At 40.3% G+C, this 21,359-nt stretch overlaps 1 protein-coding gene across 2 annotated transcripts in view; it reads left to right on the top strand.

The window, feature by feature from the left end:
- mindy3 (MINDY lysine 48 deubiquitinase 3) overlaps positions 1–21,359 on the top strand; it is a 137,949-nt gene that overhangs the window by 95,335 nt on the left and 21,255 nt on the right. For both annotated transcript variants that reach the window (XM_078235275.1, XM_078235285.1), the window contains one exon: positions 18,666–18,738. In XM_078235275.1, coding sequence (XP_078091401.1) covers positions 18,666–18,738 — 73 coding nt within the window. The remainder of the gene's footprint in view (positions 1–18,665; positions 18,739–21,359) is intronic.

Raw genomic sequence — 21,359 nt, 5'->3', positions numbered from 1 at the left:
AGCATTCATGGTGAGCCACACCCTGCCCCCATTTTCTTGGGTTGCTCTTTCAGGCCACAAACAACAAGACAAGTGGCTGAAGATTCATCTTTGGTTGCCCATGAAAGCACGACAGGTGTTGACAAATTGCTCAAATAATGAGGCCTGAGGACTAATTTCAGATCTCCTACTGTGGCGTATTCTGTTTGTTAATACTGCTTGTTATCGACCAGAAGTCTGCCACAACCAATTCTTCTCCCCTTATGTTTAAGTAGTTCTTCAATCCCAATTTACCACCTCCTTGATTGCTGAGGCACAGTGTTTACTTTGTCATTTCCTTGCTCTCAAACTTGTCTCTCAAGTCTTAGAAACCTTACCCCTACCTTGACTATCCTCTTAATTCATCTATAAAGAGCATTTTATTGCCCTTTTTTGCTTATGTTCTTTCACACACTCTTAATCTTTTTTTAATCATGCTTCTTGTAGCTTTCCTATATCTAAGTAGTAAAACGTCTCAGAGCATGTCTCTTTTCACTTCCTAACTACTGAACCTCATTTCTGCTGTCAATTTCAGCTGCTTATGTAAACAATCAGTCTTATTCCCTGCTCTATCTTCATAGCCCGACAAGTTTATTTCCCACATGTAGCCATCCAATTTCCTTTAAAAAGCATTCATCATCTACACTTCATTGCCACTCGCTGTGTATAACAGTTCTGCTTCACATTCCTCTTATATCTCTTGCCCAAATGTTAAATCTGTTTTAATTGTTTTGGGGGTTATACTTGGCCCGAATGGCACAGGATCTTTTACACCCACCTAAAAGGATAGACGAAGCATCGCTGAACATCTCAGTGGAAAGATGACACTTTGACCAGTGCTGTACGCCCTGGTACTGCAGTGAAGCATGAGGATGGCATGGAACTTAACATAGAAACATAGAAAACTACAGCACAAAACAGGCCCTTCGGCCCCACAAGTTGTGCCGAACATATCCCTACCTTTTAGGACTACCTATAACCCTCCATCCTATTAAGTCCCATGTACTCATCCAGGAGTCTCTTAAAAGACCCTATTGAGTTTGCCTCCACCACCACTGATGGCAGCCAATTCCACTCGCCCACCACCCTCTGTGTGAAAAACTTCCCCCTCACATTTCCCCTGTACCTACACCCCAGCACCTTAAACCTGTGTCCTCTCGTAGCAGCCATTTCCACCCTGGGAAAAAGCCTCTGAGAGTCCACCCGATCTATGCCTCTCAACATCTTATATACCTCTATTAGGTCTCCTCTCATCCTACGTCTCTCCAAGGAGAAAAGACCGAGCTCCCTCAGCCTATCCTCATAAGGCATGCCACTCAATCCAGGCAACATCCTTGTAAATCTCCTCTGCACCCTTTCAATCTTTTCCACATCCTTCCTGTAATGAGGCGACCAGAACTGAGCACAGTACTCCAAGTGGGGTCTGACGAGGGTCTTATATAGCTGCATCATTATCCCCGGACTCCTAAACTCAATCCCTCGATTGATAAAGGCCAGCACACCATATGCCTTCTTAACCACCTCCTCCACCTGCGGGGCTGATTTTAGAGTCCTATGGACCCGGATCCCAAGGTCCTTCTGATCCTCTACCGTACTAAGAGTCTTTCCCTTTATATTGTACTCCTTCATCCCATTCGACCTGCCAAAATGGACCACTACGCATTTATCTGGGTTGAAGTCCATCTGCCACTTCTCCGCCCAGTCTTGCAGCCCATCTATGTCCCTCTGTAACTTCTGACATCCCTCCAGACTATCCACAACCCCACCAACCTTTGTGTCGTCAGCAAACTTACCAACCCATCCCTCCACTTCCTCATCCAGGTCATTTATGAAAATGACAAACAGCAAGGGTCCCAGAACAGATCCCTGGGGCACACCACTGGTGACCAACTTTTTAAAAACACTTTAAAAACATCTTTTAATTTATATAAGTGAGCCAGCACTGAGCCAAAGTGACACTTTTTGAATATCCAGTGGTTATTTATCAGTGCATAGCAGTCAGTGGGTTGTTAGCTTCATTTCATTATGTAAGTTTTTACAACTATTATTATGGCAATGCCTCCTATTTTTAAATGAAAGGCCAATTTTAAATTATAATTAACACACACCCATATCACGGACAGCTACTTTTCAGTGATGTTACCACACATTGGAAGGAATAAAACTTGATGTGCCTGGTTGCCCTTGAGGTAAAACAAAATAGCAGTTTCCTTTCAAAGAAATATATTTCTGAAGCTCTAGTTTACAAACGGATATAGGGGAGAACTTTTAAATCCCTTTAAATATTAGTTGGAGAATTAATCTACCATGTGGTAAATCCACTCTTCGATATTGCACAATCAGTTGATTGTGATGTCTTACTGTCATGGACTTGCAGCTTATTCATTGTATTGCAATAATCTCTAAATTAGGTGCCTGTCATATTGGATGTTCTCTTCATCCTTTACAACAAAATGTTATTGGCCCATAATAAGATGGATGTAAAACCAGATGTATATCCTGGGCACTTTCTCTGTGTAGATGGTGATTTATTGTACGTTTTTGCAGCACTTGGACATCCTATAGCAGTTCAAATGTAGTCCAGGACTGTAACGTATGGTTTGCTAATGAGAATTGCCCTTGATAATTGTAGACAGAAAGTCTGATCTTATTCTTTGACCAACACAAGTTAACCCAACAATGTTGTACACTTGGTTTCAAACCCCTAATGTATTTTGCTGCTGCTTTTAATACATTTCACAGTAACCGTTTTCAGCCAAAGCTGAGCGAATGCCAAATATATTGCATGCTATAACTGACAGTAGTAAAGTGCCCAGAGTATTTTAGCGAGTAGTTATTTTAACAGAAAACATTGTTTCTGAGTAGTTCAATATGCTGGTAAGCAGCATATTTGTGGATGAAAAAGCAATTGCGTGTTAAGTTTAATTCATGAAAATTTTGAAACTTATGACTAGTTTTTGAATCCTGTTGCATTGCACGTGGAATGAACCTGGATTTTCATTGTTCCCTCTTGTGTATCTGCTTTATTCATTGCAAGTTGTATCCTTCCTACAATTTAGTTTGTCTTTAGTGAATGCAAAAATCATACTGGTGAATGATGAGACAAATGCTACATTTTAGACATGCTGCTTTAGAGATTTCCTGCCTTACCCCAGTAGAGTCTTTTTGGAGACGTATTGCTCTACTGTGTGCTAAGGATGACTACCAGTAAACTGAAGCCAGTAAGGTATCATTTTGCATCATACAAATGGAAAAACAAAGCTGGGATTAACTCAGTGAGAGTTAGGAGCAAATACTACTGTTTTTGCTGTAGGTCTGTTTTTTTGTCTATTTCATTTGTTACACAATACAAATAAACAAATAATGCAAGTAATATCTAAACCATAGTTCCTTTAACTTGAAATAATTATCCTATTAAAGATAGTTGGATAAGATTGTTTCATTGTTGATATGACTTCCTTTTATTGTATGTTGTCCAAAATAATTGTTTTCTTTTGATAATTGGCAAGTTAAGACTCTTTCTAACTATTGTTTTCAAGAGGAGTAATTGTAATTCTCATGCCATTTGATTTGATTTATTATTGTCACATTTATTAACATACAGTGAAAAGCATTGTTTCTTGCGCGCTATACAGACAAAACGTACAGTTCATAGAGAAGGAAACGAGAGAGTGCAGAATGTAGTGTTACAGTCATAGCTAGAGTGTAGAGAAAGATCAACTTAATGCAGGATAAGTCCATTCAAAAGTCTGACAGCAGCAGGGAAGAAGCTGTTCTTGAGTCGGTTGGTACGTGACCTCAGACTTTTGTATCTTTTTCCCGAAGGTGGAAGAGAGAATGTCCGGGGTGCATGGAGTCCTTAATTATGTTGGCTGCTTTGCCGAGGCAGCGGAAAGTGTAGACAGAGTCAATGGATGGGAGGTTGGTTTGCGTGATGGATTGGGCTACATTCACGACCTGTTGCGGCGGTAGGCAAACTGTAGTGGATCCAGGTAATCCGGGAGGCTGAATTGATTTGTGCCATGACTAACCTTTCAAAGCACTTCATAATGATGGATGTCAGAGCCACCGGCTGTTAGTCATTAGGGTACGGTACTTGGTTTTTCTTAGGTACCAGGATGATGGTCATCTTCTTGAAGCAGATAGGGATCTCATTGTTGTAAAGAGAGGTTGAATCCACGCAGGATCTGAGTGCATGTCCAGGTACCCCATCTGGGCCAGTTGCTTTCTGTGGGTTGACCTTCAAGAAAGCTGCTCTGACATCTGCAATAGTGACCCCAGATACAGGTTCATCCAGGGCTTCCAGGGTGGAAGGCATGCTCTCGCTGACCTCTTGCTCAAAACGGGCGTAGAAAGCATTGAGCTCTTCAGGGAGGGGTGCGTTGGAGCCGGCGATTTTACAATTTGGGCAACATGTCAATAAAGCATAAAATAAAAACTAAAAATCCTGAAAATATTCAGGTCTGGGAAGCATCCCTGGAGAGAGAACTAGAATTGACATTTCAGATCAAGGACCTTCAGAACTGTCTTTGAACAAGTGAAAGGGGGGAGGAGAGGGGAAAAGAACAAAAGGGCAGGCCTGTGACAGGTTGCAGGAAAGGGAAGATTAACTGACAAAAGATCTAATGGTGCAAAAGGCAAACAAAGTGCTAATGGGTTGCAGTAAAGAAACAAAAGATTTGTCCAGAGTGGGTGAGTGGTTTGATGCAAGTATACATTGGAGCTCACTACTAAATCTAAATTGTGTCATAACAAACATTGAGTCACTTGAGTTTACATGTCACATTTTACTCTTTTGTTTTGTTGTTTTAGTTTCTGAATGCGGTGTCCTGTCAGAACACAACTGGACTATATTTACGACCTAAACTAGTCCAGAAGTATATAGTAAACCAATCTTTAAAAAATATGTAACAACCAGTTGATACTTGGAGCTACAGCCAAGTTGCCACGTGCATCGTAATTATAGAGCTATGAATTGTATGGGATTTTATGACCACTGAAAATTTTCTCATGCCAGGTTTGTTCTTCCTCGTGTCTGCTTCCAATAGCTGCTGTGCTGATTTTGTTTGGCATCTGGTGCCATCACTTTTCTAATCCCCAATGTTCTGCAGCTCATTAATCCAAGTATTTCACACCTTTCACTGTTTATCCAAAATGAAAGCGTGAAGTGTAAGGGTATGACGTAACCCTATTCAACTCGAGTTTTTCATCGAGTTTTCCATTTTGAGTCCTGTAAGAGTAAATATGTGGGATGTGCAATGCAACTGCACCATACAGCTGCAAACCTGTAGATTGCTATAAATTGATGTTTTCAATACACAACAACAGACATAGCACATACATGCCACTCAACACTAAAACAAGAGGAAAGACTGGAATTCAGAAATAAAGTGAAAGGCTGGAAATATGCAGCACATGTGAAGAGTTTAGTTTTTCTTTAAGCCTTACAGCTCTGCACCCTCAAACTGCTGCAAAAACGCCCGTCTGATTAAATTTGAAAATAAACCTAATTTCATAGAATCCCTACAGTGCAGAAAGGGGGCCATTCGGCCCATCGAGTATGTACCAGCAACAATCCCACCCAGGGCTTATCCCCAGAACCCTACATATTTGCCCCGCTAATCCCTCTAACCTACGCATCCCGGGACACTAACGGGCAATTTAGCATGGCCAATCAACCTAACCTGCACATCTTTGTGGAGGTTAGGAATCCAGAGCACCCGGAGGAAACCCACGCAGAAATGGAGAGAATGTGCAAACTCCACGCAAACAGTTACCCGGGAATGAAACCCAGGTCCCTGGAGCAGTGAGGCAGCAGTGCTAACCACTGTGCCACCATGTCATAGATCATAGAAGATCATAGAAACCCTACAGTGCAGAAGGAGGCCATTCGGCCCATCGAGTCTGCACCGACCACAATCCCACCCAGGCCCTACCCCCACATATTTACCCACTAATCCCTCTAACCTACGCATCCCAGGACTCTAAGGGGCAATTTTTAACCTGGCCAATCAACCTAACCCGCACATCTTTGGACTGTGGGAGGAAACCGGAGCACCCGGAGGAAACCCACGCAGACACGAGGAGAATGTGCAAACTCCACACAGACAGTGACCCGAGCTGGGAATCGAACCCGGGACCCTGGAGCTGTGAAGCAGCAGTGCTAACCACTGTGCTACCGTGCCGCCCACAAGCTGCAATAATAATCTTCACTGAAACAGTCTGCCATTTTTGTCCCCAGAAATTTCAAAGGGTTGTGGTCAATATACGTAACTGCCTGAATAATTGTAACATACACTTCAAAACGCTTCAAGGCTAACACCAAGTCTGTTTCTCTATAGTTGAATATTTCTTCTGGTATACTTTCAACTTTCATGAAAAGTATTCTGCTGGGTTTTCAATTTCCAGTTCAGCATCTTGTAGCAACAGAGCACCAACATCCATATCACTGGCCACAATAGCTAACTTAAACTGAATTGTATAATCAGCTGCTGCTGGAACAGATGTAGTAGTTAGTACAGTTTTCAAGCTGTCAGATGCATTCTGACACTCTGGGTGGAATTTTACCGGAATCGGGGCGGGCGTGTCGGTAAAATTCCGGCCTCTGTATCCATTGGAATTTTCTGTTCTTTCACAATCCAGTCTGTGAAGACCTCGGTGGTGAATAACGTAATGATGAGGCCTAGCTGGTATAAAGTTTAAAGTACTAGATTTTGTACTCTATGCCTCTAATTATTCAGCCAAGGATCCCATTTTTTTCTCCTTAAACAGCCTCTCGATTATCTCTCAATCAACATCACAAAAATATTATCCATATTACCTGGTAATTTTGACATTGATGTTTGTGGGAACTTACTACACACAAATTGGCTACTGGGTGTCCTATATGACAGCAATGACAACTCTTCAGAAGTACATCATTGATTGTGAAACACTTTGAACTGGCCTGTCGTAATAGAAACTGCTATATAAATGCAAGTTTGTTTCATTTTTTTCCATCACCTTGTGATAGATTTGTGTGTTCATACTTCCAAGTTTCTATGTTATGCGTCCCCTTTAAAATTGTATCATTTCATTTACATTGTCTCTGCTCATTCTTCATTTCAAAATGCCTCACTGCATACCTGTGTCACGATAAACCCAATTACATTGAACTTTAGAGTGACCATTCATAACTGACTAAAACGGTAAAGTTTGAAGCCACAGGGAAAATTATCTGGCCAAACTAACATAGAATGTACGATTTGCCTAAAGGAAATTCAGATTAACTTCAGTTTTAAAAAAAAATCTATTTCTTAATGCCCATCTCAACCAAGATTTTACCAATCCCTGAAACATTTCCATCTATCGAAGTTATTCCATACTCTGAGTTAGGTACATTGTGAGATTTATTTGGTATACTTGAGAGATTCCTATACCTGTACTAAACTATCAAAATATCTAATGAAAAATATCACATCCAATACATGCTGCAGTGTGATATATTTTATTCAGCATAATATTACAGATATCTATCCCTTGGAGTGTGCTCAGTAACATTTCCATCATTAAGATAACTTTTTGACAAATCAAATGTTATTGTTTCGAGGTCCGTTGGCACCAATGCTGTTTATGTTGATCCTTAACATCTGCATCACACTTTGACATTCCCATCCTTCTCATATCTGGGAGTTTGCTTCTCTGAAACCATTTGCTTAAAAAGTGTTCACATGCCACATCTTTTTCCAGAGTATATTTTATTTTTAACAAATGTTACTGATTATAAAATAACATGGATGGATCTTTCTTCTTGGGTATCTTGAATATAAATGAAAAGTAAAAAGAAATCACTCGCTCTAGTCCAATCTTAATCCTTAGGCTGTTCTTCTAAGGCTGCTGTCACTTATCTTGCTGCTCACTGCTGCCAGTGAAGAGGTTCAATCACCCGTCTTTCAGGAAAATCGTCATCGTCCTCCTCAATAACCTCCCTCTCTGACAGGATTGTATCTCCAGTAATGTCATCAGTTTCCTTGTCAATTTTTTCGTATTTGTGGAAGATTTTGTCTCCAACCAGTTCTTCTTCATTCTCCTCATCGTGGTAATTTAGGGGCAGGCTGTCAAAGTCAACCACTTTCACAAAACCATCAGAGTCACTTTTAGCCTCCAAGGCGGCAGGAGCAGGAGGAGGAGAGTTTGGTCTCCCGAGAGTTCTTCAGAGATAGAAAACAAACTAAATGCTGGGGAAAAAAACTCAGCAGTGCGGACAATGTCTAAAATTAAACAATTTACATTTATATGATTCCTTTAACAGGCAAATGAAACATGGTACTTCACATAAGGGTAATCAAACAGAAAAGGAAATGAAAAAAAGCACAATACTGGGGATGCTGGAAATCTGAAATAAAAACAAAATGCTGGAAAAAATCAGCAGGTCTGTCAGCATCTGTGGAGAGAGAAACAGTTAACATTTCGAGTCTATAATTCTGCTGCAGAGCTGGTGAGAGAAAGAAATGTAATGAATTCTATAGTTGGAGACTGGATGGAGGAGGTGGGGAGAATAGAAAGTCAGGCATAGGTCAAAACTGAGAATTGTCCTTGATAATTTTAGACAGATGCCATGGATATAAGCCACAAGGTGGTGTTACTGGTGAAATTAAGGACATAAGTGGTAAAAGTAGCATAGGTAAAATAGCAAAATGTGTTAATAGAAGAATAAAGGTCAGTGCTCAGTGAAAGCAAAATTGAAAACAAGAGACAGAAGGCCTTGTAGGGGAGGAGGAGGTTATATTGTGACTCACCAAGGAAATTGAGAAATAAAAAGGGGTCAGGGTGGAGGGGGAAATTTGCAGTCTAAAGTTGTTGAACTCAATGTTGAGTCCAGAAGGCTGCACGTTGCCTAATCAGAAGATGAGGTATTGTTTTTCCAGTTTGATCTCCTCTACATTGGGGAGACTAAGCGTAAGCTAGGTGACCTCTTTGTGACCTTCACTCTGTCCGCAAGCATAACTCCCAACCTTCTGGTCCACTGCCATTTCAACTCGGTATCTTGGTCCCATGCCCATGTGTCCATCGTTGGGATAAGAAGTGATTGTTTTGTCAGTGAACAGGGTGTCAGCAAATGGGATTCGATACACGTTTAAATATGGGTGGTGGTGTTTGGGGTGAGCTCATGTGTTTGAATTTGGAAAGGTAGCAGGCTAGCCGAAAGGGCTAGTGAGTTGGAATAAGCAAGTATGGAGTATTTTAGATCTGAGATTATTCTATAATAATGAACTTGCTGTATGCTACTATCTGTCACCATCTTTATCTTTGTTTATATTTGTGATCTTTGTGAATATAAAGCAGGGGATTTGCTGTTCCTGTTGATTTCTCAAATTGTCCATAGCTGGAAAATGCTTTACCTGGATTTCCACTCTTCTTCCCCGATCAGCATCACCACCACGAATGCTTTATATCCCGACACAAGTTTTTCTTTGGCTGCTGCCCACAGACTGGTTGAAGAAATCTTCTTTTTTAGAAAAAGAACAGACCATAAAGGAACACTGTACATGTGTGAGCAGTGCAGTGACTGTTTACATTTATAATTCCAGACATCTGCTGATCTCCAAATAAGTTGGGAGAGGAGAGGAAACTAATATCCAAGGATATGAACTGGCCATGGGAATGAGGTCACTGCAGCCAGGTCCTTGTTTAGCACTTTCCCAAATTTGAGCTTGCTTCAGAAACCAGGTAACCAGTCTTGGGCTAGTCAGTGAACAAAAGAAAAAATTAAATGTACAAACTTTACCACCTTCGGTGGAATAGAATGTCATGGCACCCTCTCATACTTTTATTGATGGCAACTGGAAGCTCTCGGTCATGTAGTTTTCCAAAGGACACCAGATTAAGTATGTATTCCTATATGTCCTATAAAATAATGAAATGTAAGATTAATTGTCCAGAGTTGATGATAATCTCTCATTCTTAAGTTTATATTCATGTCCTTTATTTAAGACCCCAGAATAATCAGAAACCAGTCTGGTCCTAGCTGCTCTTGCACAATTTTTAATATTTCTGTCAAATCCTCACTTAATCTCCTCTGTCCTAACAGCATGAGCTGCAACTTTTCAACTCCTTTGCGTATTTATTCCAACCAGACAAAATGCCAGTGACTCTGAGCTGTACACCATATAGCCTCAACACCACCTGATAATATGGAGACTACGCAGTATTCTCAATTATAAGTTTGGTATAGATTCGCAATTACAATATTGTCTTTTATAGCCCCTGTCAGAAAGTAACAGTATTCAATTAGCTTTTCACGATCTTGGGGTGACACTTCGTACAAGGGTGATGGTCAACCAGTTGGAAACTGGTACAACTAAAATGGCATGGAACAAATATAAAATTACTAAATTAGAAGGTATTGTTGATCGTGAAGAAGGTTATCAAAAATTACAGGGGGATCTTGATCAGTTAGGGAAGTGAGCTGAGGATTGGCAAATGGATTTCAATACAGATAAGTGTGAGGTGTTGCATTTTGGAAAGTCAAACCAGGTTAGGACTTATACAGTGAATGATAGGCCCTTGAGGAACAGAGGGACCTAGGAATGCAAGTTCGTTGAAAGTGGCGTCACAGATAGAGAATGGTGAAGAAGGCATTTAGCACACTGGCCTTCATTAGTGAGGGCATTGAGTATAGGAGTTGGGACATTATGGTACAGTTGTAAGTCATTGGTGAGGCCGCACTTGGAGTATTGTGTATAGTTTTGGTCACTGTTATAGGAAATATATTGATAAACTGGAAAGAGTGCAAAGAAGATTTACGAGGATGTTGCCAGAACTAGTGGGCCTGAGTCATAGGGAGCAGTTGGGTAGGCTTGGGCTTTATTATTTGGAACGTAGGAGAATGGGGGGTGACCTTACTGAGGTGTATAAAATCATGAGAGGCATAGATAGAATGAACACAGTCTTTTTCCCAGAGTAGGGGAATTGAAAACTAGAGGACATAGGTTTAAGGTGAAAGGGGAAAGATTTAAAAGGGACCTGAGGGACAATTTCACGCAGAGGGTGGTGCGTATATGGAATGAGCTGCCAGAGAAAGTAGTTGAGACAAGTACAATAGCAACATTTAAAAAGCATTTGGATAAATACATGGATGGGAAAGGATTAGAGGGATATGGGCCAAACACAGGCAATTGGGACTAGCCGGGAGGGCACTATGGTCAGCATGGACCTGTTGGGCCAAAGGGCCTGTTTCCGTGCTGTATTGCTTTATGACTCGAAGCATTTTTTGGTGTATTACTGTACATGCGTGTGATGCGACCAAACAGCATGTGCAGCAATAATATATTTCTCAAGGTACATTTTAGGTGAAAGACATTTTGTCTGTCATTTCAAACTATATGAAGTGACTATCCTCTTTTTATAGTCATGGCTGAACAGTGTGCTGCAACGGACAATCAAATAAAATTTACTAAACAGTTAACTCAGTTTCTCAACGGCAATTGTCACGGTTAAGAGGAGTTTTATCACTGTGTGTGTGTGTTCTGGGTGGGGAATTAGCATTTCCATGCAGGGAAGAGGGCGTCATCTGGGCTCCCTTTGGGCATTGCTCTTGTGATCTCCTGATACGTAGTTTAAAAAAAAAATTGTGATGCCATTTGCCACAGGGGGTCTGTGTTAAAGGAGGAAACCAGTGAAGAAAAACAATTGAGATGAAATGCATTCTGTCACTGAGAGACAGAAAGAAATCTGTTTAGATAATCGGTTAGTAGTTCAAGCTCCTTTTGTTAAAGGAGCACTAGGTCTATCCGAAATACAAACCTGGTATTGCGAGAAATACTCAGGTCAGACAGCTTCTGTGGAGAGAGAAACCTGATGTGGCGATGCCGGCGTTGGACTGGGGTAAACACAGTAAGAAGTTTAACAACACCAGGTTAAAGTCCAACAGGTTTATTTGGTAGCAAAAGCCACACCTTCTTGCATCTTTGTAGAAACTTGATGTCTGTGTCGATATGCGCGATCTTCTTGGAGATCCTCTCCACTTGGAGCCAGCAGTTTGCGGTGTCGATGGTAGCCATGATGTGGAGATGCCGGCGTTGGACTGGGGTAAACACAGTAAGAAGTTTAACAACACCAGGTTAAAGTCCAACAAGTTTATTTGGTAGCAAAAGTCACGTTTTGCTACCAAATAAACCTGTTGGACTTTAACCTGGTGTTGTTAAACTTCTTACTGAGAGAGAAACAGGCAGGGTTTCAAATCAAAAAGGTCAGTTCTGATTGGAAATCATTGACCTGAAACATTGGGCTGTTTTGTAGAGCCTGCTACAGTAGAACATGGTTCCAGGTGTGCACAGAGAATTGCGCGGGAGGCGCAATTTAATTGTGCCTTTCAAATTTAGTGAAACTCTCATGTGCTTCCTGTGCCTTCAGTAATCCACCCAGTGAAAGCTGGATCTTATATGTGGCTTCCATTATCTGGTGTGTGTGTCCTTTTAACTTCCAGGAGCCTGATTTGATCAAGTTTGATCTTGGAGACATTTTCCCTATGAAAAGAAATTGGTGCAATGACACTGAGGGGCAGAGTCTCAGGCAGGAAATTCAGAACCCAGAAGTACTGAGTCCAAAAGTGAAAGGGGCAACTGAGTTGCAGAGGGGCCATCCCTTAAAGTGGCAACACACAGATCTGAGCTCTTACAATGAGGACAAACTTAGGATGCTACCTGCATGGAAAAGGAGAGATAGGGGCAGCATGGGAATCACCCATCCTGACCTTCATCCTCAAGGACTGGGGGTAATGCTTGCTGGCTGGAGTTTGATATCTCTCCTCAGTGAATCCATTGATGTCACTGAATGTGCTGGCAGATGAATCTTCCCCCATGGACTTGGGAACATATTTTTGTGCAGGCGCTACAGAAATTCAGATATTAGAGATTTAAACTGGAGAACTTTCTTTTAAAGCCTGCAAGATGATTTCTGACACTAACATAGAGCTACCTGGCCTTTAAATATGGCACCAGATCTTGCATGGCCATCAGTTGATTCAGGCTTCCCAAAATCAGAGCCACTGTTCTGTCAAATGATCTAGCAGCAAATGTGCATTGCTCTCTTTCATAAGTTTGCTGCTGTATAATTTGGGCTCAGCCCGCCAACACGACATGCACCAGATTCCGGATAGCACCCAGGCCCACAGATGGGTGCCGCGATAGTAAGACTAAATCCAGCCCATTAACTCTTTCGGCAGATAATGTCTGACCTGAGTATTTCACTATTTTCTCTCTCTATTTCGGATTTCCACCATAAGCAGTATTTTGCATTTGTGCTAGGTCTATCAAGGTTGCTGCGTCTGTCATGATTTACAATTTTTAATGATGTGGGACTGTGGCAGACCTATTTTAGCTGATGTATATTTGGGGCATTATATAAACAGCTCAAGGGTCTTGCTAGTTCAGAGATTGAAAAGGCTGCTCGTAAAAGACCCTGTTTTCTTGCGACATAATGGCACTGAGTCTTTCATGACTGAGAAGTCATTGTTTATAAGGTGTATTCCATCCCAAGTTTTCTGTGTTTCCTATTTAAATTAATCATTTCTGCTATCACAATAATTCATGTACCATGTGCCGGCAACTTTGCTTTCTGGGTTTTTAATTCTTAGGATCTGTATAAGCTTATTTGCACCCAGTGCTATTGACCTTTAGCCCAGTTAGTGACATTGGATCAGAGCTTTTCAAGTCTTACTCCCACTCCAACTAGATTTTGGGAGTTTTTGAGAAGTTTGGAGCTTATCCAATTTTTAAAAAATGACCTATAACTCATTTACAAACATTTTTTTATTTCCTAAGTACTTCAGTACTTTGTGCCTTTCATAGATCCTGTTGAAATAAAGTTTACCAACATTGATCCCCATTGTGTATCTATGCATATTGTTTGGAGGGTAACGAATAGATTCTCAACATGCAAAAAAAGTGATTGAAGCAGTAAACATGTAGATCTGTTTACAATTTTATAACAGCAGAATGGGGAATTGTATGTTTTGATGTTATCAATGGTCGCCTAATGGTCCAGAGAATTCATCAACAAAGTAGAAATATTGATGAATGGAGGTTGTTCAGCAAAGACAGCACTAGGAAAAGTGATTAATGTCACCATCAGATCTAAACATTTAGAGAACTCGGGGAAACTGTGTGTGTTAATTATCAAATGGGCAACATTTTCTGTGCAAGTATATCAAAACAAAAAAACTAACTTGATGGAAGAATTCTGTTAGGGAGAAAGATATGTGGTTAGTGAATCCATAGCTTAGTGAATCCATAGCTTAGTGAATCCATAGCTTAGTGAATCCATAGCTTAGTGAATCCATAGCTTAGTGAATCCATAGCTTAGTGAATCCATAGTTTAGTGAATCCATAGTTTAGTGAATCCATAGTTTAGTGAATCCATAGTTTAGTGAATCCATAGCTTAGTGAATTCATAGCTTGGTCATATTCACTGACCCATTCTTTTTCTCCCTGATATTTGTTCCATAGTTATTTTATATGTTATCTCTCATATGGTTTATTAATTGGAGCCTTCAACTTGAAGAATCATTTGTAAAATAGATCATTTGAGATGTTTGCTGTTCTGGGACTTGACTGCATTTATTCCTCTCAAAACTTATGTTTTCTTTTCCACTATCAGTTGGATATATTTCCATTTACTTCATCAGAAAGAGCACAAATTGCCAGTTATTAGCATAGCAGACACTTTCCATCTGAATGTCACAGGGCTGATCCTCTATCGAGGGTAAGAATTGCTACTTGCAGGGAGTCCATCAATAGGCAATTGTGGATGCACTTTCAACATACTCCTTGCAAGCACTGTTACCTATTCAGCTTTGACAAAGGGTCATCTGGATTCAAAACATCAGCTCTTTTCTCTCCTTACTGATGCTGCCAGACCCGCTGAGATTTTCCAGCATTTTCTCTTTTGGTTTCTGCTACCTAATGCAATTGGCCCTTGCAGCTTTAGCAGAGCAGATGTGGGAGATCTACTACCAGAGGACATAATGAGGCTAAGAATGGTGATTGATGAAGAAATAAGGGAGGATCCATGAGAGGGTAATAGTGGCAGCTGTTGGTTACATTTGAGATGCACAAAGAAATTGTACCGTTGAAATATATCCTAAATGTTGGCTGTTATAATACTTTAATGACCTAGTTCAAAACAACAAGCATGAGAAATTTTTCTTGAAAATTGCTGAAACATTTTGTCGAAGCTTTTTGTCTTGCACTCATCAGGACAATTGCAAGAATACCAATATAAGGGAAAGCTTAAATTCATGCTGCATGAGAAGATTGTGCTGATTAGTTGGCAAGTGGACTCTGGTAGAGGCATTACCAGTTGATGTAACAGTTGAAGGTGACTTGACAGTCAACAACCAAGCATTGTTTATATTTAACCAAAGCAGCTTGACTCTGGTGACAGCATTGTCCTGAGGAATGAACCGGGAATGGCTATCACTTATTTTGTTTAGCTGAAACAGGTTCAATGTGTGTACATATTCTTTCAGTCTCCAGAGAATAGTGCCCTGTGTATTAATATATGTAGCTTCCAGGACATGAAAATCTGCCGCACTGTGAGCCCGACAGACCAATGAAATTTTTAATGCACTGAGGATTACCAAGCAAATTATATCCAATCACAGAATCTTGAAACTGCTTGGCAGTTAACTGTCAGTCAACATTAGCTGGTGCATTCTTCATGCCAATGCCTCTACCAATGGGAGTCTGTTTACCAGCCAATCAGAACTGCCCTTGTACAGTATAAATTTGTTTTCCCTTACATAGGTATTCTCATAGTTGTTCTGATCAGCGCAAGATGAAAAACTTTGACAAAACATCACTTTTTCAGCAATTCTCAAGTTTTGGAAATCTTTCCTGTGTTTATGATAACACAAGAACACCAAAGGACCTCTTCCACTCGAAGAGATAAAATTGTTATATTAGTGATTAGGAAGAATTGGTCAGATGTATTCTGAGAAGCCAAGTTCTTACTCGTAGTGAAGTTGGTTTGTGGATCCAATTCTTATTGCCAAAGTGCAAAAAAGAAAAAAGCGTGTTACCTTTCGCAGCCTCCGATGTCCCAGTGCACTTCACAGCTGACTGTTTTTGAAGTGTTTATTTTATTCTTTCATGGGAAATGGGCATCGCTGGGAAGGTTCGCATTTGTTCTATCCCTAATTACCCTGGGACTGAGTGGCTTGCTAAGCCATTTCAGAGGGCAGTTCGTCAATTGCCATTGGACTGGAATCACAACCTTAGTGAACATTAGTGAATCAGATGGATTTTACAACAATCAATGAAAGTTGGGCAGCATGGTGGCACAGTGGTTAGCACTGCTGCCTCTCAGCGCCAGGGACCCAGGTTCAATTCCAATCTCGGGTCACTGTCTACACGTTCTCCCCGTGTCTGCGTGGGTTTCCTCCGAGTGCTCCAGTTTCCTCCCTCAATCCAAAAAACATGCTGGTTAGGTGCATTGTCCATGCTAAATTCTCCCTCAGTGTACCCGTACAGGCGCCAGAGTGTGGCAACTAAGAGATTTTCACACTAACTTCATTGCGGTGTTAATGTAAGCCTACTTGTGACAATAAATAAACTTTAAAGATAGTTGTCATGGTAACTATTACTGAGACCAGCTTTATAATCTAAATTCCATCAGCCACTGTGGTAGGATTTGAACCCATGTCCCCAGAGCATTAGCTTGAGCCGCTGGATTACTAGTCCAGATTTAATAGCACGGCACCACCAATCCCCCTGCAGTCACTGGTGTAAAAATGTGACAGCCAATTTGTGCACCATGAATAGCAGTGTGATAATTGCCAGACAATCTTTTTTATTGATGTTGATCAATGAATAATATTGACCAAGACACCAGGTAGAATTTCCTTTCTTTCAAATAATACCATGGGATCCATCCGAGAGAACAGACAGCAACAGCTTAATGCCACATCCAATAAATGGCACCTCCAACAGTTAGCTTTGTTTTTATGCTCAAGTATCAGGAGTGGGACAGGGTTACCTTTGCTTAACAAGTTTATTCTCTTTTTTAAAAAAGTAATTCATCTTGGGGCTATCAATTAATTGCAGTTCATCTCTGATTAACATTAGTTTACAAGTATTATTTGTGGAGATTGCACATAAAATACCCTGAGGACCATCAATCAACCATGCAATTCCTTGCCACAAATCCTGTGCATGAGCAAAACCTATTGTTTTTTGCATATATGTGGCCATTATGTCTTCCTGATGTGCAAACAGATGCTGTTTGTACATGCTCAGATGTCATAGAGTTCATTTGGGGCACAGGAGGAGGCCATTCAGCTACTTCCTACTTAACCTTGTAACTAAAACCTCCCTTGGAACCATTCTGGTAAATTTCCTCTGCGCTCTTTCCCAAGTGTGATGACCAGAACTGCGGGCATAACGGGAGCTTATTACAGGTTCTGCATAGCCTCCCTGCTTTTATATCCAAAGTCTCTATTTACGAAGCCCAAAATCCCATTTGCTTTAATAACCACCCTCCCACAGTGCCCTGCCACCTTCAAAGATTAGTGCATCTGCATCTTCATATCCCAGTTTTTCATGATAACTTCATTGCAGTGTTAATGTGACACTAATAAATAAACTTTAAAAAAAACACTGATCTTGCGCACTTAGAATTGTGCCATTAAGTCTGTAATGCCGCTCTCTATCCCTCCTGCAAAAATGCATCACCTCACACTTCTCTGTATTAAATTTCATCTGTCACTTCTCTGCCATTCTGATAGCTTATGTGTCCTGATCCAGCCAATTTGTATGTTCTGTGCATTTGCTGCTGTAATGTACATTTTCATGCATTCACCATTATCAGTCAACTGACTGTAGCAGTGTCTGTTAGTGCTGTATGCAATATAGCAGATGCATTACAGCAACTAAACAAGGCTCCTTTAATAGCGCCTTTCAAACCCATAACCTAGAAAGACAAGGGTAGCTGATGCACAAGTTCACCACCATCTGCAAGTCCCCATCCAAGCTGCACACAATCCTGACTTGGAACTATATCGCCGTTCCTTCACTATCATTGTCAGAGACCTGCAACTCCCTCCCCAACACCATTGTAGGTATACCCACCAGATGAACTGCAGCGGTTCAAGAAGATGGCTCACTACCACCTCCTTGAGGGCAATTAGGAATGTGCAACAAATGCTGGCCTTGTCAGAGTGGCCCATCTTCCATGAAAGAAGAAAATTCATTTTTCCTTCCGCAAGGGGCTCCCACAGGTCGATCACTCATGAATCCCCATTTGTGGCCTACATGTATTGCGGTGATTCAAATGCAAGGCTGTTCATCCTCCTAGATTTTATGCTGTTTTGCTTCTAGGATGATAAAACATTTGTGATAAAATAAACTTGAAACTATTTTGCCAGCTAAATGTGTAACTAAAGCCAAGATTAACTGGGATAACAATTTTAATTGCAAATAACGTTTTCAATATCTTGACAGCCCAAACTTATTTCATTGCCACGGGTTATCAGCAAAACCCCTACAGTTCAGGATTCTGACCTTCAGTTGTTCGAGTAAAGGATGATAAATTGGAGCTAATATTTTTCCATCTGTCATTACTGAATTACTAAGCTTGTTTTCCATCAAAGATTTTTTATATTCTTGCAGATAATGGATTTATACCAGACACAATGCTGGAGGATGTGATGAAAGCATTAGACTTGGTGTCGGACCCTGAATAGTAAGTGTTTCCCACAGTATTGTGATACAAAACCTTAAAACAGAAGAGTGTTTAATTTATAGTTCTTGCAACAATGAATTGGTAATTTGCCACCTTCTGGATTTCGTATGTGGACACTCGTAATTGTGATTAACTGAATACTGCAGAAATGGATGTGTAAAATGTGCCACAGCTATTTATTCCTTCAACTGTAGCCTAACCAATATCGAAGAAAAAAATCACCATTATTTCTGCCTTTCATATCTAATGACCCAAAGCCAGCGTCCACTTTGCTTTTTGGTTTCCTCTTCCACCAGCATTCACTCTTTAAAACCCTGTGTATTAACAATTCTCTGTTCCTCCACTCCTAATTGCTCGTCTTCTGTATTCAATGCAGCAGGTTACCCTCTATCCATGTGGTTACATTATCTTTAATAACATGTCTCAGTATTTTCAATAAGTCTCTTAACTAGTGCCTTTTTAAACACATTCTACAAATTCAAATATGCAACATCCACTGCGTTACCTATATCTGTATGATCTGTGATATACTCAAGTTTTAATCAGTCAAGCATGGCAAGTCCTTTACAAATCCATGCATTGTTCTGATTCACCCATTTGATTCTAAATCAGACTGTAGAAGTTTACTCACAACTGACCTATTTATTCTTGCTCAGACTACTCTCTCCTTTAGGTACAAGGCTTACCCGGAGGCAGGCAAATAACACAGAAGAAGGAAAGTTACGGGCAGTTATCTGAAATACAGCACACTGCTGTGCCTTTCTAGGGCCTACTGAGTTCTAAGAGGAAATTCAGCCAGTGTTCCAAATGAATCATTCTCTTTCTATTTATGTTCTTGGCTATACTCTAAATATTGTCCTATGCTTGTCTCAGCCAACCGTTTGTGAGTAGTGCATTTTATAAATAGTATTAGTGATTAAATAGCACATTTTTGTATCCAAAACTGCTGAAATGTGCAAGATGTTTGCTTAACTTCTGTGCGTTTCCCTTGATAGTTTGATCTCTGTCTAGTTATATTAAGATGCTTTTCTGCTCCACTTCTTGAGCATCGTATACATTTTAATTGTTTATCACTCAAACTGAAATTTGGTTTTGTTTCTTCAATGAAATGCACAAAATCAGTATCAGTGCGAATAGACATAATCCAGATACAAGATTTAAAAATAAAGCTGTTACATTACATAAAAAGTGCAGCACACGTGCCAACTGTAAGCTTTCGCTCTGTGCTGCTCTGTCAACATTCCAATAAAAATCAACCATTTTCACTGAAATTGGAAATTTGGAAAGAGGGGCTATTTGTCAAAACCAGATGGGACTGGAATCAATCAGCTGTTCTGTATGTTGCTTGTTGTGCACAAACTTGAGGCAAAAAATGCTTTGAATGCAGCACTGGTGCCTCAGTCACAAAATATGTTTCGTAAGTGTTTCTCGCAAATAATTTGTATATGGTGTATTCATTTTTACTTGGAAGTTCCTTAATTCAGATTGTCCATTAATTGGGATTTTACAAGGAGGAAAGTTTTAAGGGAGATGTGCAGGGGAGGTTTTTCACAGAGTGTGGTGGGTGCCTGGAACGTACTGCCAGAGGAGGTGGTGGAACCAGGTACATTAGCAGCATTTAAGAGGCATCTGGGTGGGTACATGAATAGGGAGGGAATAGAGGGATACAGTCCAAGTAAGCGCATTTCTTTAGGTTAGTTAGGGCATCTTGATCGGCACGGACCTGGAGGGCTGAAGGACCTGTTCCTGTCTTTGTTCTGTGTTTCTTGTTCTGGAATTAAAATTGTGCAAAAAGGAAACTTTGCCATTCTATTAAAATGTTTAATTCCAACTGGAGGATAGTTGAAATCTTTTTCCTAGCAATGAAATGATTTAGAATTAACAGGAAGAGACTGTATAACAAGCTGCCAAATCCCATGTGTTAATATTCCTGAAATGGACTTTGTAGATTTTGTCCAGCTGTTAGTTTAGTCGAAGGTTTATTTTCTTCAATAATGGTTAACACTGCTTTTTTAAGATATGGGAGGTGTTCCCTGTTCTGAATGTATGAATTAATTTTACTTATTAATGCCTATCACTGTATCTTTGGAATCGCTAGCATTGGAAATAAAGTATGGAATGAGCTTGGAGGGATGATGCATTTTATTTGATTTAAGATGACAGTGGGATGAGTACTCTAAATTTGGTTAGGCTTCAGAACTTTAAAAATACCCCAAATCAGATGTTAGATACCAAATTAATGAGAAAGGGACACAATCCGATTGCCAATAAACCTTCGTAACTCATCCTGCTACAGTAGCTAGTAAATCGTGACTGAGTAAATGGGCTTTTGTGTACTGCAATAAAAGTGATAGAATGCTGGTTATGCTTGTTATTATAAACCCATACTCTTCCAATCTAACTTTGTGCTGGCTGGCTAATCTTTTAGTTGTGTTAACATTTTTAGGCTATGGTTCAGGTTTTTTTTAACATACTGGTTGGCTTTTGCCAATGTTATAAATTGACAGATGTAATTCCAGACACTATTTTGCATCAAAGATATTTAACCTTGAAGGGAATACAAATAAAGACAAGTAATTTGATACATGGAATTGGACAGTTGAGCACATTGAAAGCCTCTG

This window comes from Mustelus asterias, chromosome 2 (assembly GCF_964213995.1).
Source record: "Mustelus asterias chromosome 2, sMusAst1.hap1.1, whole genome shotgun sequence".
In the NCBI taxonomy this organism is placed as follows: Eukaryota; Metazoa; Chordata; class Chondrichthyes; order Carcharhiniformes; family Triakidae; genus Mustelus; species Mustelus asterias.
This window is presented reverse-complemented; position numbering and strand designations above follow the sequence as displayed.